This window comes from Ricinus communis, chromosome 6 (genome assembly GCF_019578655.1).
Source record: "Ricinus communis isolate WT05 ecotype wild-type chromosome 6, ASM1957865v1, whole genome shotgun sequence".
NCBI lineage: Eukaryota > Viridiplantae > Streptophyta > Magnoliopsida > Malpighiales > Euphorbiaceae > Ricinus > Ricinus communis.
Window position 1 is genome coordinate 16,223,225 of NC_063261.1, and position 16,882 is coordinate 16,240,106.

The window sequence follows — 16,882 nt, forward strand, 5'->3', positions numbered from 1 at the left end:
AGATTCTAATCTAGTGGCTAATATTTTTTAAGTGTATAGTGCACCTAGGTACACTACAAAACCACTCTTTTCATTATTATCTTACATATGAATAGTAATTAGCTGTAAAAAGATAATGCATCCACATATAAGCTACCTAAGATTTTCTGCAGTTAAAACTCAAAAAGAAAAAAAGTAACAATATCTATTTTCATAATATTTTATAATGCTTTATTTTAACGAGTTATATTATAAAATAGTAATTTAATGTATTATTTATTTTTTAAATATAAAATAAAGAGTTCTCTATATATGCAAAGCCAAATTTTACTCTTTATTTTATATTAAATAAATGCATTACAAATTTTATGTATTTAATTAATTAATATTTATATTTTTTTAATTAAAAAAAAATAAAAAAAATAAAATCATTAATGTTTATATATATATATATAAAGTCCATTTAAATTTAAATATAATATTTTACTCTTTATATTTGAATATTTTTTAAAATGCTATGTTTTATTTTTTATATTTAAATATTTTTTTAAATATTATTTATTATAGAAATTATACTCTTTAACAAACGCTCTAACAAGGAGAAAGCATTGCAAAATGGTTCAGGCTTACCAGAAAACTATCACACTCAAATGTATTGATCATTCTAAAATAATCTTAAGGTTCTTGCAGGCATTGCCACCAAAATGCCAAAGAAACCGAATAAAAGACGACGTACCAAAATAAACTCTAAATATTAACACAGAATTTAATGATGAAAAATACTGCATCAGGAACAGTGGCATCTGAATATAATCAACTTATTCTTTTCATAATGACTAATATGTTACAATTGTACAACATCATATTTTTCAGAGCTAAAATCTGAAAGCCTGTGATCTACAACTCATATATATCAGTCAATTATTTGCAGAGTGAAAGTTTTGAGTTATAATTGATCAAGTACCTACCAGGGATCAAGGGAGAGAATTCTGGCGGGGTTGGAGTTGGAGTTGGAGTTAAGAGAGAACTGATCCTGTATATTTAATGCTACGGCACTGTCATTCACCTAAGGAGATGACTACGAAGACATCATCGAGGGACCATTTTTTCAGTTTCGACTTCTCAGGAGGGTTAATTATAGCGCGCTCTGCAGTTGCAAGGCGGTACCCAATCACAATTTCATTTCGCTGACGACCCCTGATCATTATCTCATAAAAACAAAGCTCTTCCTGGTCAAATAGGTAGAACTCTGCAGGTTTAATACACATTTCATTCCCCTGCAAACCAAAATAAAAGAAAAAAATTTGTGCCCATATTTGATCATTTTGGTCCTTGTCAGGCTTAATTGCTTCCTTTTAAAGGAGAGAGACACAAGTATTAATGGATAAATTCCCCTGTCTGTCTACTATGCTTCCAAAAATTCATAATAACATTAAAGCATGAGATAGGATATAGAAGATACCTCCTTTGTAAATAGTTCCTCAAGAACACGATTTATTTGCTTGTCTTCAGCCACCATTGCCAGTGCCATACTTACTAGTTCATTTGATAGAACATAATCACTGATTCTGGAGACTGAAACCAGGTTTCTAGTCCTAGAATCCAAGATTTCACTGATAATTATTGATTTGTCAGAAGCTTGCTGCATTTCGCGTATCCAAGAGCTATGAGAGAATCCAGAAAGCCGCAAAGGCATTGACTTTGTATCTCTATAAGGGAGACGCTTGGACTGCAAAAAGTTAGGATGGAAGAGAAACCTCTTATCAATAATCAGGTCGTTAAAGACTAACATAGTATATAACTACTTCAGAAAGCAAATTCCCTTTCTCCTACTGGAGAAGTGCCAGACAAAAAAATCTGTCAGTTCTTCCTACTCTATAGCTGAAAACACAATAACAAGTTTTCTCAGAACTTTTGTATCTTCCTCTGTTTTTTCTCTTCTCTTGATAATTAACAGATGCTCAGCTTGAAAAGGATGATAGAAATTATCAGATATCTCTACAGGAATCTGAAAAAAGAAAAGAAAATGGTACAGTCATGGGTTCACAGTCTACTTGTTCTATTCTACCAAGGGGATTAAATTTATGCCACAATCAAAAGTTATAAAGATAATTTCCTATACATTGATGTCAAATCTCATGTCACCATCAACCAATGAATATAATATAGATACAAGACTTCACGTAAACTATCAAACAATTGCAGCAAGATGAAGATATGATGACAGAACAAAACAGATTAGCTGCTTACTACCAAAAACTACCGATATGGACCAAAATCTACATCAAACACTACACATGGATTCACCTTACAAGCAGCTATATGGAACAGAGATCTAATAGGAGTAACCATATTATTTTCAAATGTTCAAGTAAATGTTTTTACTAAATAAGAAATGAGAAAGGAGAAGAAATCCATCCCAAATAAAAGGTTAATTAGCTTTCTCATATTACTTATAAGCAAAGAGGCAGCAACAGTAAATACCTGTATGTCTCGTATGAGAAGAAGGGTCGCAAGAGATCGTGAGTCAGAATGCACAACAGAGTCCTCTAGTGACTCATCTGCAAGAATTAATATCTGTCCTTTTAGAGTTAGTAATCAGTAGTAATGTTGTGCTCATACAAGAAAATTTAAAATGATTTTATTTCAAGTAAATAAATCTCATTTAAAAAGGTACCAAAATCTCCAAAAAAATAGTCAGAGTAAACATCAACCATGTAAGGACTAGTGTTATGTTTAAAAGCCTGTTTCATGTTTGCCTTGGGCAATTTGTTATTGTTATTGCTGATGTCAAGAAGGTATATTGTGCCTGTCTGATTTGCTTAGGTGTGGGGAGCACACCATGTTTTGCTGCATTGCTTTCATACGTGATGGCTTGTTTTAATGCTGTTATCAAGACTTGTAGCTATCTTTAGTCTGTCCATATCGTGTCTTAATGGTTTATCCGCTATAAGACCCTGATTGGTTAAGCTTTTGAATTGCATGCTCCAACATGTAAGCCAAAATAAATAGCTCAAAATAGTTAGGCTGTTGCAGGTGTTTTTGGCAAAGTGGATATTACAGCATTTCAACATGTGGAATTTGCAGAGGGAAGTAGAATCTTGTAATAAAGCTTCAATATGCATTTACTGTTTGGATTTCAGCTGAAATTGTTTTACGACATATGGCAATAGTCTGAAAAAAGGGGTATGATCACAAATTTGGATAGTGGCATGGAAGATCTTTTTGAGAAAAAAAGCTCAAGCTTCATTTGAATGGGCCCATCCTTACAAGCAGACCGGCTGATTAACCATCCAGTGACCTGATGAGATCACATAATAGTTCAAAGTCCAACCTTTAATTTCTATTGTTCTAGAAAAATTACAGTGTTGGTGGTTTTATTTTTTCTACTAACTGTTACTCTCATATACTTAGACAAAGAGTGCTCTAGTTTGTACTTCTACATTTCCTCTCTCTCTTTCTCTCTTTTTCTTTTCGTCCTGGGGAAGGGAGATGAACAATTATTCGCACTAGTGAATCCAGCTGTCTATCAGGTCTTGTTTAACTCCAAACCAGAGTAAAATGGAGAGCAAGATGCTCTTTCTGAGGCACATCTGTTTCCCTTCCAGATTTTCTTCAAATCTCTTCTTAGAAAGCAATCTTTTACGCCTAAAGTTTTCCTAGAAAACAGTTCAGTCAGTAGACCTTTGAATCTAGTAAAGCTTATTTCTTTAGAACCATTCCTCTGGTCTAATGGCCACTATGAGATCCATTACATTTTTATTGAAGAGTCTCAGACTTTATATGGCAAGAAATTATAACTCCTAGCATTGGTTGACCAAATATATTCAATTTTATGGGGAAACTAAGGTAAGAAAGAAACAGTACTGCAACTTACAGAATCAAAAGTCTCTAGAGGGAGACTATCCAAATGCCGTCTGATGACTGCATTTCCCTCGCGGTGGACAAGTTTTATATTCTCCAATCCAGAAGTATCAAGTCCACCATCAGTAAGCTTCTTTTCCCTTTCTTTTTCTGGAACCTCATTGAACATCCAGAGTTCTGAACCTGGAGCCAGGCATTCCTCTAGAACCTGAGAAATAGAATCAAACTACAGCTATGTAATGTTTAACTGATTCAGTTTTTGTTTGTTTATCATGAAACTAGATCAATTAGTCCACCTTCTAACACATCCAAGCGGAAAGGGTACTGGAGGTAATTTCAAAACTGTATATTGCAAAATGCATACCATTATCATGTCATCAATGTCACGACGCCAGCCACAGAAAAGTATCTTCTCTGGATATTTTGGAGGATCAATTAGTTTTGGACAAGAACCCCGGCGAACCTGGCTTAAGAAAAAGAATAATTAAGAAAAGATAGCACAAAGCCTGAAATGTTTCTAATACCGAATAGCACATCAGAGTAGAGATGTGAGTAATAAAAAGTCCACGGAACAAATTGTCATGCATGTATTTTCATCATTATATTTAATCACACTCTCTCTATTAGGAAGAGTAAGAGGTTGAGAATCTCCCAAAAAACGACTCAACATTGCAAGCAAAGCAAAGATCATGTATCAAGAAATTTGGATCTACACATCCTATCAGCTTCAAGTGGCAGAAAGAGAAAAGGACAAGCAGATGGCAAATTATGAGCATTATAGCATTTCTAAGAGTTTTAAATTCTTAACTTCCCAGCCGAGAAATCAACAGATCTTAAACAGAAATATTAATTCAATTTTTCTGCTATAGCATGCCTGAAAGAAGGATACCTTTGGAAGAGGACCTGGTGCATAGGTGTCATCATCCTCAGCTATGACAAGAATCTCATCCCCTTCTTTTAGAACATAGCTATCATCTGGATTTAAGTTGATCTTCCCACCTTCTGCGGCAAGCTTAACTCCACAAGGAATTGCATCAGGAAATGAAATGAGCACATCTTCAAATCGCAGACCATCTAACTGAGGCCACCTTTTGATGTAAAATTCTGCATTCTCAAAACCTAATATATCTTCCCAAATCTGGCCAATTTAAAAAAAAAGGCACTCTAAATTGCTAAACTAAAACAAGAAGAACTGAGAAGTTAAAATTGCACAGAATTTTATCAAACCCAAAGGGTGTAACACTTGTAAGAATGAGTTTCGTTTGGGTTAAAAGTACTGCTGTGAAGGACAGAAAAAACAGAGGCTGGAAATGAAGCAGTGCATGCAAATGCATGCATATAACCACTCCTTTTTTCATTTTCAAGTGGAGAGGGTAAGCAATAAAAGGCCAGTATCTTGTTCATCAAAAAATATTGGTAAATGAGTTTCCCAACTGTATGAAGACAACCAAGGCCAAGAATATATTCTACCACACAAAGCACATGTTAGCATTATGGACAAGCAGTGCCTTAAATGAATTGCCTCATTTCTCGGATAGGTTTCAAACCCCGATACAACCTCAAAGAATAGTAAATTAACTGTCAATATTGACATTTCAACATCAAGTGCATAAATACTCCATCACAGCGTGAGGCGATTTTTACATGGGCACCAGTCACCTAAGATAATTTGGGTGACTGTGGAGGCACATGCTCCTTATTTAAAGAAAAGGATAGGAAAGCAAAGGGGAGAATCAGCCCAATAACTGCACCAATAAATTTAAACTGCAAATACAAAATTCTGAAAAATGTAAATGAAACTTATTTAGTAACCTGTGCAAGCCCGGGTTGCAGAGCACATTGGATCATCAGACGTCCGATCACATCATGTGCCACAACTGTTTCAATGAGTTCCCCTCCAACAAGCTTCACCAGAGGTTCATTGTCAACATCACTCATCTCTACAACGACATGACCCTTCAAACCCTCTTTAACACCTGTTAGGCTGAGAACAACCCTTAAAGCATGTGCATCACTCTGGAAACAAGGATATAAATATTTTTAAATGGTTTCATCACATAGTGCACAAAACTGAATTGCATAAGGACATTGTTAAAGAACCTGATCAGCATTTTCATCAGATGCCAATACAATGATAGCACGTGCTTTAGAAACTGAAACCTGTGAATATGGAAATGCCAAATACCAATCCATCATAAGCTCCTTAAGAAAAATTAAAAAGGAAAAACGAAAATCACATACTTTCTTTAGGTCAGCGAGAATAAGAGGACTGCCACTTCTGCAGATAACAGAAGTGCCCATGAAGTCGAATTCTAGCTTAGCTATATCCATTTCCATTTCCTCTTTATCTCTTTCTGCTAGTACTACAACAACACCGCCACCTATACTCTTGTTTGCTATTGCTAGCTGCTTTAAAAGTGAGCCCTACAACCAAAGCACCAACTTTTTTAATTGTTTTACGTTAAGAAGCATATACACAATATGCTTACATTCGCACAGCCAATTTCTATTACACAAGCAAATAAGACGAACAGGCTATAAAAGGATCACTTTCACATGAGCCATTAAAGGTAGCAGTTTTAAGTGCATTCCAGGTTCATTTTTCAGATTAAAATGGCAAACCAATGCAAGGAGAAACTGTCTATGAATTCTAGATAAGTCGAACAGCATATGTATACTCTAAAGAGCTTATTGAAACAAATCTCACCTCATGACTCATTCAGCATATAATAAACAGCAATGAAATTTATAACAAACTTTGCTAATATAAATATTAGCAAAACCAAAATTCTTTATGCTCTACTAACAACCAAGAGAATTACAAAGGAACATAACATGCAGAGTATCCTCACCAATAACAGATGTAAAAACCAAAAACACACGTAGAGTTCCTTACAATAACAATGTGCATTCTTTCAATCCTTAATTAGGAAATGCTAAAAGGATTGTACATCTACTAAAATTGCAAGGAATTACCTTCCGAATCCAGTGCATGATTTATCTATAGTCATGGTCATTGTGAATATAGGACAGCAATAAAAATGGAAAGAATGAAAAAGATATAGGAAAAGTTGCTCAAATGCATTACCAATTTGTCACTCCATCCAAGAATTAGAATATGTTTCTTTTCAATAACTTCGCTCTTCCCTTTCCGCAGTGAATCTACTTTCTCAGAGATGGCATCTGAAACAAGTCCAAGCATCATAGCAAATATCAGCATTCCGCCTGAACTTATAGAGACAGAAACAATTCTTGGCCCCGTGCCAATCCTATCAGCATGATTTCCTGAATCAGCTACAAATGTCCATGAGAGCCAAAGAGCTTCAGCAAAGCTACCATCACTGACTGCATACAATGCCAAACCGCCGAATCCTATCAGAAATATGGTAGCAAAGAGTAGTGCCAGCAGCTTTGCATAAGGATAAACAGAGAAAAACACATCCACCATATATGCAATCCTCTTCTTCAAAGGAACCTCCTCCTTGTTATTTCTAGTTCTTTTTGAGAGTGTCTTGATTTCTGGAAGATAATCAAGATATTTGTAGAATAAAAATGGCATAATGAGTGTGAATATCACACTATACAAAGCAACAGCTCTACTGTCGCCATTTTGGAAATTAAATGAGCTGTCATCTTCTAGTTGCAAAACTTCAATGCTGTTATTACCAACACCACTTTGGTTGCTACATGCTGTACGAAGGTTTATATTCTCTTCCTGAAGAGACAAAAGCAAGCCATATTTATGAAAAAATGGATACGAATCAATACCTGTGGTTACTAACTTTGCTGACTGCTGAGTAAGTAAACACCCAACGTAACTAAATAATCAAACTGCCGCTCTATTTACACTTTCTATTTTTTTCCTTAATTCTTTTTCAATTTTATAGTAAGAAATAAGAATTCTTTTCTTTAAATTTGTAACTCTTTGGGTTCACTTCCTAATTTCATTCCAGCAACTAGAGTAAGACTATTTCAAGCTTTTGAGCAAAAAAGAAACTGAATGCATCCTTAAATTTTAAGAAAAGTAATATAGAGCATACCTCTAGCTTTCTGACTTTAATCCGCAAGTGAATTGAACAAGATACAGATAATATACATGTGAAAATAAGCTGCAACACAGAGATTAGCAACAAAATCATCAGCTAAAAACAGAAGATGGCATTTCTTATAATGACTTATCCTCTTAATTCCATTTGGCCTAAAAAGTGTCTAGCTTTTCCTCACAATCAATCATCAGTTATATTTTAGCTCAATCACTGAAGCACATTATTTTGAAAAAAAAAAAAACAGTTTTGGAGGGAAAAGAGAAAAAATATCCAGATTTTCTTTATTTGTTTCAATGCGATATAAAAGGAAAAGAAAAGCCCAAGTATAAGCCAAATACAGTAAAAAGATGTGAAGTTAATACTTCTCATAATTGCAAGAACAGCAGAACCATTTACCAAAAAGAAAACAGACAAATCTATCGAAAAAAGAAACAGATAAGACATTTCAAAAAAAAAAGTAAAAGAAAATAAAAAATCTTTCCATTTTAAGAAACAATTGTTTTGGTGATATATTATTTAATTTTCTTCTCTACAAGATTATAACAAGAATAAGAAATGGAATTAAAAACATACAAAATAAAAGACGAAAGAATGTTTGAATAATCCTCGACTAGTGCGGCTCCTTATAACACCGGTAGCAGTAGACTGAGTCAAAGAACCCGACTGAGTCACTAAAACTTGACTCGCTACCTTCTCTTTCTTCTCCTCTTTCACCGAATCCCTAGATACAGTCCCCTTCCTCTCCTCCACCACCTTACCACGGCGACCTTTCACTGTCACTCGATTAGCCCCCGCAGCTACTACGTGAGGTCCGAGAAACGAAGGATACACCCAATCTCTACTATCTGTAATGCTACTGCTACTACTAGTAGTAGCGTTCGCTGAAGACGACGAATCATCGTTCTTAGTAACGGAGACACGGAGATCGGGAAAGAGAGGTGAAGGAGGCGTATGAGGAGGAGGAGGAGAAGAGGACATGCGGCGTACGGCGGGGAAAAGCGGACCGGGAAAGTGAGTGTCGTTGGAAATTGACGTTTTGGATCTTTTAAGAAGCGGCGGTCTTTCTGCTTTTTTAGCTAATAATGATGGTGCTGGTGTTGATGCTGAATATGATGAATCTGAGTTTTCAGTTGCTTTTTGCATTGCTGTTCTTCTTTTAATAATAATAATAATAGAGATCTACAGAGAGAGAGAGAGACTCAGAGAATGCTGAGTTAAGAAGAGCAGAGAAATCGCAGTAACGAAGAAGAAAATGAAGAAGAGGAAAGTGGTGGTTTTTTCTTTTCTCTTTCAAAGAAGAGGGAAACTTACAAGAAAAACCCCAACTTATATACTTAATTTCAATTTTAATCCTAAATAAAGTTTTCTTACAAAGTCCACCTGAAATATGAAAGTTAATTTGGTTTTTACCATACGTAGCAAATGGTTGTTTCATTGATTACTTCATGTTACATTTGTCAATTATTTGGCTAATTATTTTATATTTAAATATATTTTAACCCTATAGAATAAGAACAAGATGAAAAAAACAGAAGGAAGCATTTCAACTTTCCTATGTCTGAAATGGAAAAGATTTTACTATTTATAATGAAATTACAACTTTAACCTTACATCATTTGATTAATTATATCTTATTTTATTAAATAAAGGATAAACTAGTAAATATAATCTTTTTCCTTTATATATTTTAGCTTTTCTAAACAGAGAAAAGCAAGTTTATCTTTTTGGCCCTCAAACATGAGGGAGAAAAATAAAGAAAAGTCCTTTAGTTATTTTCCTCCTTATTTTTTATTCTCCCATGAAACTTCTCAAATAAAAGGCAAAACTAAAAATAAATACATAAAATATTTTTAATTTGTAAAAACAGAATAGAATGTAACAATTTATAAGCAACTTTTTGGCATAGCTTTTTGGAAAATATTATGACATTAATTTCCATGTTGTTTGGGAGGGAGTAGTTTAATATCATTGTGTTGTTTGAAAGTCTAGAAGCTTTTATAATCAACCATTACAAAGGTTGTTTTAAGAATTATTTTTAATTACTTATAATAAATTAAAACAATATTTTTCTTATAATAGCTTTAATAAAAATGCCAAACAAGCTCATAATTTCTGTTAAATAAATAAAATGATATAATCTTTATATTCTGCTACTTATTTTACTTAAAAACTACTTATATTATTAGCATATTATATTTTTGGATTATTTATTTCAATATTTTAGCTTTATCATATGGAAAGATTCTGTTAGTAACCTAATACATTTTTAATAAGTAGGGATGGAATTGTAATATTTCTTATGGTTTAGAATTGATACTATAAGAAAACAATTTATATAGATTTAATTGGAATAAATTCATAAATTAGGGGGAATGTTGTAATTTTAGGGAAAAGAAAAGGTTCAACTTTATAGACTTTTATTTGGTTTGTTATAAAAGTGGCGACTGATTTGATTGATTGTAAATCAACGGTGACGGATAAGGGTGAATCTGACCCGCACGTGAATGGTGGGGGAGGGGATAATATGCGGAAAAGGCATGCCTCATGTGACGACGTGGACGGTGGAGTTCAATTAGAGCATCGCGATCTAATCTCTGCGTTTTTCCTGATTCAGTTTTTTCAGTTTTATTAAAGGTCGGGATGGCGCTAAATTTCGGCGGAGCTGAGTGGGATCCACGAGTCAGGTATGGTGACGTGGATCAAAGGTCAAAATAATTAAATCAAAAACAAATTTGGAGATTCCATGTAAAATTATTCCTTTCATGCTTTTGTTTTGTATAGACTAGCAATTTTTGTAAAAAGAAATACTTAATAATGAAATTTATGGAACTAAATTAAACAATGGCAATCTAATTATCAAGAAAAAATAAAAATCATTATAATAGAAAATACATAAATTAAGTAAAAATAATAAACATTAGGAAATGATAAATTTATCTTGAAACAGAGTCATTCTAATATATACTATAAGAATATAATATTTTATAAATTTATAACAATTAAATATTATTTTAATTTTATTAATTATTAATATAATTGGATACTATACCAACCAATTATATATAATATTAGTTCTTAATCAATAAAACTTAAAGATTCTTTTCAAAATTTGTATTATTATAATTTCAGTTTTTATTTTTATTTTTTATTTTTTAAATTTTACCATAAAAAATATTAAAAGTATAGCTAAGAGATATTAAAAGAAAAAGAAACTAAAAATATACCTATAAGATATAAAAAGAATATTATTTTTAATTTATATTATTGTGGATTTAGTTTTTATTTTAGATCTTTTTATTTTTTCAGAATCTCATCAGAAAAAAATACTAAAAGTATTATCTAAAAAATATTAAAATTTTATTTTTTTTAGATTTTATATTTTTATATTTTGGCATTCTTAAATTAAATAATATTATATATTTTTTATAACTAGTGTTTTAATAATATGAAGATGAATGTTTCAAGAAATATATTGTAATATATTAAAAATATACCAAATACAGTTTTAAAATACATGAGATATAATTAAACTAAAATGTTGAAATATATTTAGCGGTATAAAAATATACTATAAAATTACCAATAAATATCTAAAGAAACCCTAACCCATCGGCCTACGAAATTCATCAAATTACAAATTTGTTCCTGCCTCTTTCTTTTAGAGACTTCCATCACCACCACTGGCTTCTCCACCAACAAGGGCGGCGGAGAAAGACAAACGAGGCCTACTAAATGCATCAAATCACATCTTGACCATTGGACCAGCAACCAATTCCTCCAATCAGCATAAATGATGTCCAGAAAACCCCAACCCCAGAAGCTACGAACTATGAGAAACACTGAACAATCGTCAGTGGAGATCAATGGGTAAATAACAAAAACAAAGCAAGAACTTCATATTTTATATCCAGTAATACAAAGGAAAAGAGAGAAATCTCCTTCTTCTTATGTTGGGAAATTGTTTTCTTAGGTTGTTTTTTAATCATCATAACAATTGACATCATAAGATAACAACTTAATAAAATAAATAAATAAATTAAGAATGAAGCTTTCTTTGATCATTGCTTTTTATACTTAAATGTTTTCAGATTATGTTTTAAATATTTCTTTCCAAAAATAATTAATAGATATTAAAATATATTTTTGGCTAACAAATAAAAAAAATTTAGTTAGTTCAGTAATTCAGTTAAATGAAATTATTTGAATTCAAAATTAAAACAAAGTGAATCAAATCAATTTCAGTTTTTCAAGAAAAGTTAAACAAAACATATCAAATTATTAAAAAGATACAAAATTGAACTGAATCACCAATTCAGCTTGATTTTTCTTTCATAATTTTGCTCATCCTTACAGATATTACAAAATTGGACTTTAGTTAATCGTATGGATCATGTCCTTAAGTTTATCAAATTGAGCTTTTACAAATGTTTGAAAGGACTAATCATATGCTTACGTGGATTTTATGGTATGGTGCTTAAATATGTATCTCAATTAAAATAAATTTTCAAGTTTATGTTTTCTCCTCATATTTATATAAAAAGAAAGGACTAATATGAGTATTTTTAAAAATAATTTTTACTTTAAATATAAAAATGTATAAGTCGACGCACCTTAGTTAAATTAAAAGAGACTCTTACCATTTTATTTATACATTCTTGAATTTAAATTGTAAAATTTTGTCAATGGATCATTACCATAAATAAATTACTGGCTATTTAAGGAAAAATGTATACTTTTACCAACAATGTATTTCGCCGGTAATGGTGGCCAAATATTATCAATTACTAATAGTCATTCTGTCGGTAAATGGTGTCACTATTCCTTGGTGACTCATTGAGCGACGATTTTAAATTGTTGGCTATATAGTTATTAAATGGTTGCTAAATGAGAAATGAACCTTATTTGGTGATGACACTTAATTAGTCAAAAAATTATATAAAAATATTTTTATTCAATAACTATCGATGATTGACTTATATTTATAAATATTACATCTCAGTCGGCAAATTATTTTTAGTAAATTAGAAGTTTATTATAGTATTTTATATTAAAAATATATAAGAAATCACAGTTTCATATTATATAGTCTATTAACGTCTTATTTAGTGATAGAGTTTAATAGTTAATAACGTACCGCTACTAAACCGTTGGAAAAAAAATTTATCTAACAAATGTTGGTAATACCACGTGTACAAACTAATCCAAGTCAGAATTGATGAAACATGAGCAAATTTGGAACATTAAAAGATCCATTAACCCTAAGGCAAATTGATTATTGCTCAAAATCACCTTTCACTTACCCTCTCAAAGCACCTTTAACAAATTCTCTCCTAGTTTCTTTTTTTGTTTTTATTTTCTTTCCTGCAATATCAAACGGGTGGCAGCAATGCCAAGTCCTCAACCAAAACTCTTATTTAACCGAAGGAGAGGAGCAAAATCGGCTGCTGTAAGTTGCAATTGGGGCATCAAGTTTGAGCCAGTTAAGGGAAAGAACAGCAGAGGGGCGTGCTAGAGTAATGAAACCACAGAATTGGAAGGGATTGAACGAAAACAGTCAAGGCTTTTGTTAGCTCTATCCGTGGGAAAGCTCCGGTCAGAAAAACACTATGCAAACATAAGTGTAGTCATGCGCATGTGTTAGGTTGTGTTGTGCCATTCTTAGGTTTTGATACTACAATGGTAAATGGATAGTTGAAATTGTTCTGGTCAAATTTCAGGTCGGGTTTGAAATTTTTAAGTTTAGGGTTGAGCTTGACCAACCAGAATATACAGGTATGAATTTTTAATCAAGTTCGGTCCGTCAATATAAAAAAAATATACAATGTCTTTTTTAAAATTTTTCGAACCGAGCTTGTTGGGTTAGCCTAAAAACAATTACATTTCTAAGCCTGTCTAAAAAATAATCAAACTTTTGTAGGTTCGAAAGTGAAAAATAGATGTCAAAGCTTGAAAATTTCTAAATAGGGTATCCAAACCCATGAATAGGCCTATTGAAAAGCTAATGAGAAAGATAGGGTATGATACTCTAATCTTATCATATCATTTTAGTAACCACTTTTGATCTGAATAAGTTTGTGAGAAATTCTTATCTAGACCTAGTATATATACTTCAATAAATAGGTAAGTTACATGAATAAATGATTATTTTATATTTTAATATTGAATAATTGAATATATATGTGAGAACATGGCAAAATTATTTTAAAAGTACTCTTTATATATTAAGCTAAATATCACATTCCACAAGAATAAATACGCAGTGTTCATTAAATCAAGATTTAGAAATCATTTGATTATAAATCAAAAGTTTAGTATTAGATTATTATAAAGAGTAAAATTATATAACTTCCAATATAATTTATCCTAAATCAATATAAAAGTTAGACAATAATAATAATAATAATAATAGTAGTAGTAGTAGTTTTTCCTTTAACGACCTTCGTTAGCAGACACATGGAAAGTTTACCCTAAACGTGAAGCGAAAGGTGAAAGAGAAATGGGTTGATCATTTGAATCTTTGTTATCTTCTCTTGGTTCACTTTCTTGATGTTGTGTGGAATATGGAGATTTACCTGTTCTCCTGCACAGCACAAATAAAACATGGAATTGGAACATTATTAAATTCGAGAAACTATATATAATGTTGTTCCAACTCCTAATTTCTTTAAAACACATGAGTCTTATTACAGGTTGTTTATGATTGTTGGGTCACTTATATATAGAGATGAAATATTAATTAAATGTTACATATTTTTATTTATTTTTCTCATTTTTTAATTACTTTAATTTTGAGTCTCCTTTACAAGACAATCACTTTGGCCACTAAGTTTACTGCCCAACTGCTGTGATCCTCTATAGTTTTTCTTTTCCAAGCTATCAGTTGAAGTACAAGTTCATGCCAAATATTTGATCTGCACAGTTGTTTTACTTTCACATCCAGGTTTTATTTTATTTTTCTTTATCAAGTAAAATAACTGAAGAGTAATTAACATACCTGCGGCGCCGTTTTTCAAGAAAATGTTGCAGTGACAGCTTCCTTGCAATTGGGAGGTCTGGAAAGGAAATTATATTAGTTGGTTCCATGATAATCCTTATAAGTTTTTGTGTCTTATAGGAAATGGGTTCATCGATATGAACAAGTACCTGAAATTAAAGGTGGCCATTAATATGAATATCACATAACGACATGAAATTCTGCAGAATTATCGATTGTACTGGTTGTCTTATATTACTTCAGTTTTGTTTTTGTTTTTTTTTTTTTGCTCTTTTTAACTGATAACTGACCAAAGTCTCATGTAAATAATTATGAAAATTTGATAAGGATTTATTATATAGGAAAGAAGTTCAGCAATTTACCTGTTTGTAACTTGCAAGCTGATGTTGAATCCGTTGGTTTCTTCACTTCTGCTTTTGGCTTTTCTGTGGCCATTGGTTTTGACACACAGCTTTCACCAGCAAGCAGCATAATGGCTTGTGCCTATAAGAAATGCCGAATTATTGGCCATGACCTTGCAAAAAATTAAGCAATATACTAATACTAAGTTTTTTGTGGCCTGACCCAAATTTAATTAAGTTGTCACCTTATCAGCAGGAATATTGTCATAAACATTGACTTCTCCTGCATAGAATATTGTGAGTTGTGCTGTTGATGAGGATTTTCCATTACTTTGAGATTGCATCGGATGACTCCTGTTTATGCATATACCAAAAGATTATATATCATGGGATTTAAGTGATTGTTCTGGAACTGCCGGTTCCCGTCCGACTATGAGTATGAACTACAGTCGAATTTGTTCACAGTTTTATGCCAGTTCATGAATCGAAACTGTTGTCGCATCCAGTTTCATAGTCGGATTTATTCACAGTTTTAAACCGGGCATGTGGCAAAGTCTAGCTAAAGTTTTCACCACAAAGAGTAGCTATAGTGAAAAAGAGGATATCTTGCAAAATATGATATTGCACAAAAAACATTCTGAAATTATTGGATGTGAATGATCAATACCTAATTCCAGGAAGCAACTTTTGTTCAAGGAAAGAAGCGTGCCGGGGAATATGGCTACCAAACTTAGGTGGTAGTAGAGGGCCTCCTGAATGTTTTCTCCTGATAAAAACTTCTGATTCTTCCATGTTTGTTTTGCCCGTGTTATTTTGAGGTTTGCAGAAAAGATATTTCCTAAACATGGATAGGGTTTGAGACATGTCATTTGTTTGCTGGTGCTCTTTCATGGCTACTTTATCAAGACAAGAGGTAAATGGATCAATATCTTGATCACTAAACTGGGCATCTAATAAGTGAATCTTTCTTTTTGTTTCTTCAAACATACCATTCCTTGTGGGAGTACTATTGCAGGACATATCCATAAAATAGTAAAACAACTCTGAACCTGCGACATCAGGAAGGAAATTTATCAAGGAAGGAAGACTATTAAGGACATGATCAAGATGTAAAGCCACAGCCTAAAAAGAATACAAAATGAACCCAAGATATAGCATCAAATTAACAAATGTAAGGAAAAGCTATGATTATTTAACAGTAAGATAGTGAGAGATGTGTGTACCTGTAAACTAAGTGGTCCTTAGTGATTTCACCGTTGAGTTAGTTAGAACTGGTAAATGCAATTGAAATGGAGGAGCCTCAAAGTTATGAATATATATAGAAATGATATATTTTCATCACATATCCATCAAACTAATAGATAATTGATATATATTTATTAACTTTAAATAATAGAATATGTGAATCATTAAATATTAAAATATAAATTTTATATATATATATATATATATATATATATATATATATATATATATGTATATTATTATTCTGTATATTGTGGTATATACATCAAATCTCGATAGACAATGGATATGCATGTTTATTTGATAAAAATTATAAAAATTGGCTTGAGCCTTGCATTATTCGAGCGAAGAAGTAGAGTTTCATCTTGCTTTTTTCTTCTATAAATCAATTAAGAATGTATGGAAACAATTTA

The 16,882-nt window shown here is 32.0% G+C and overlaps 2 protein-coding genes across 6 annotated transcripts; both read right to left on the minus strand.

Annotated features, from left to right (window-relative positions):
- Positions 1-783: 783 nt before the first annotated feature.
- LOC8263289 (ion channel DMI1) lies at positions 784-9,163 on the minus strand. 5 transcript variants are annotated; one of them, XM_048375850.1, is made up of 12 exons: positions 8,463-9,159; positions 7,884-7,952; positions 6,932-7,558; positions 6,085-6,267; positions 5,944-6,003; positions 5,656-5,859; positions 4,733-4,981; positions 4,208-4,306; positions 3,857-4,069; positions 2,464-2,556; positions 1,442-1,708; positions 784-1,256 (listed from the first exon to the last, which is right to left on the minus strand). In XM_048375850.1, the coding sequence occupies exons 1-12, from the start codon at positions 9,030-9,032 to the stop codon at positions 1,038-1,040; spliced, it is 2,853 nt and encodes a 950-aa protein (XP_048231807.1). In that variant the 5' UTR covers positions 9,033-9,159; the 3' UTR covers positions 784-1,037. The 5 variants fall into 5 exon arrangements, 3 of the variants coding, with proteins under 3 accessions (XP_048231807.1, XP_002526461.3, XP_048231808.1); XM_002526415.3 differs by having other exon boundaries at positions 3,857-4,051; positions 8,463-9,158; XR_007216400.1 differs by lacking the exon at positions 784-1,256 and having other exon boundaries at positions 1,594-1,708; positions 2,464-2,540; positions 8,463-9,162.
- Positions 9,164-11,465: 2,302 nt separating this feature from the next.
- On the minus strand, positions 11,466-16,367 carry LOC112536076 (protein TIFY 10B). The gene is made up of 7 exons (XM_048375301.1): positions 16,214-16,367; positions 15,892-16,117; positions 15,470-15,578; positions 15,246-15,366; positions 14,884-14,941; positions 14,462-14,469; positions 11,466-11,716 (listed from the first exon to the last, which is right to left on the minus strand). Exons 1-7 carry the CDS (start codon positions 16,248-16,250, stop codon positions 11,466-11,468), a joined length of 810 nt encoding a protein of 269 aa, XP_048231258.1. The 5' UTR covers positions 16,251-16,367.
- Positions 16,368-16,882: the final 515 nt, after the last annotated feature.

Excerpts from the sequence above, each read along its gene's own strand:
- LOC8263289 (XM_048375850.1), bottom strand. The coding sequence starts at position 9,032 with ATGCAAAAAGCAACTGAAAACTCAGATTCATCATATTCAGCATCAACA. Across the intron at positions 4,982-5,655 it reads TGCAACCCGGGCTTGCACAG|ATTTGGGAAGATATATTAGG; the intron begins GTTACTAAATAA and ends TAAATTGGCCAG. Across the intron at positions 1,257-1,441 it reads AGGAACTATTTACAAAGGAG|GGGAATGAAATGTGTATTAA; the intron begins GTATCTTCTATA and ends TTTGGTTTGCAG.
- LOC112536076 (XM_048375301.1), bottom strand. The coding sequence starts at position 16,250 with ATGGATATGTCCTGCAATAGTACTCCCACAAGGAATG. Across the intron at positions 16,118-16,213 it reads TAGTACTCCCACAAGGAATG|CCATGAAAGAGCACCAGCAA; the intron begins GTATGTTTGAAG and ends TTGATAAAGTAG. Across the intron at positions 15,579-15,891 it reads AAGTTGCTTCCTGGAATTAG|GAGTCATCCGATGCAATCTC; the intron begins GTATTGATCATT and ends ATGCATAAACAG.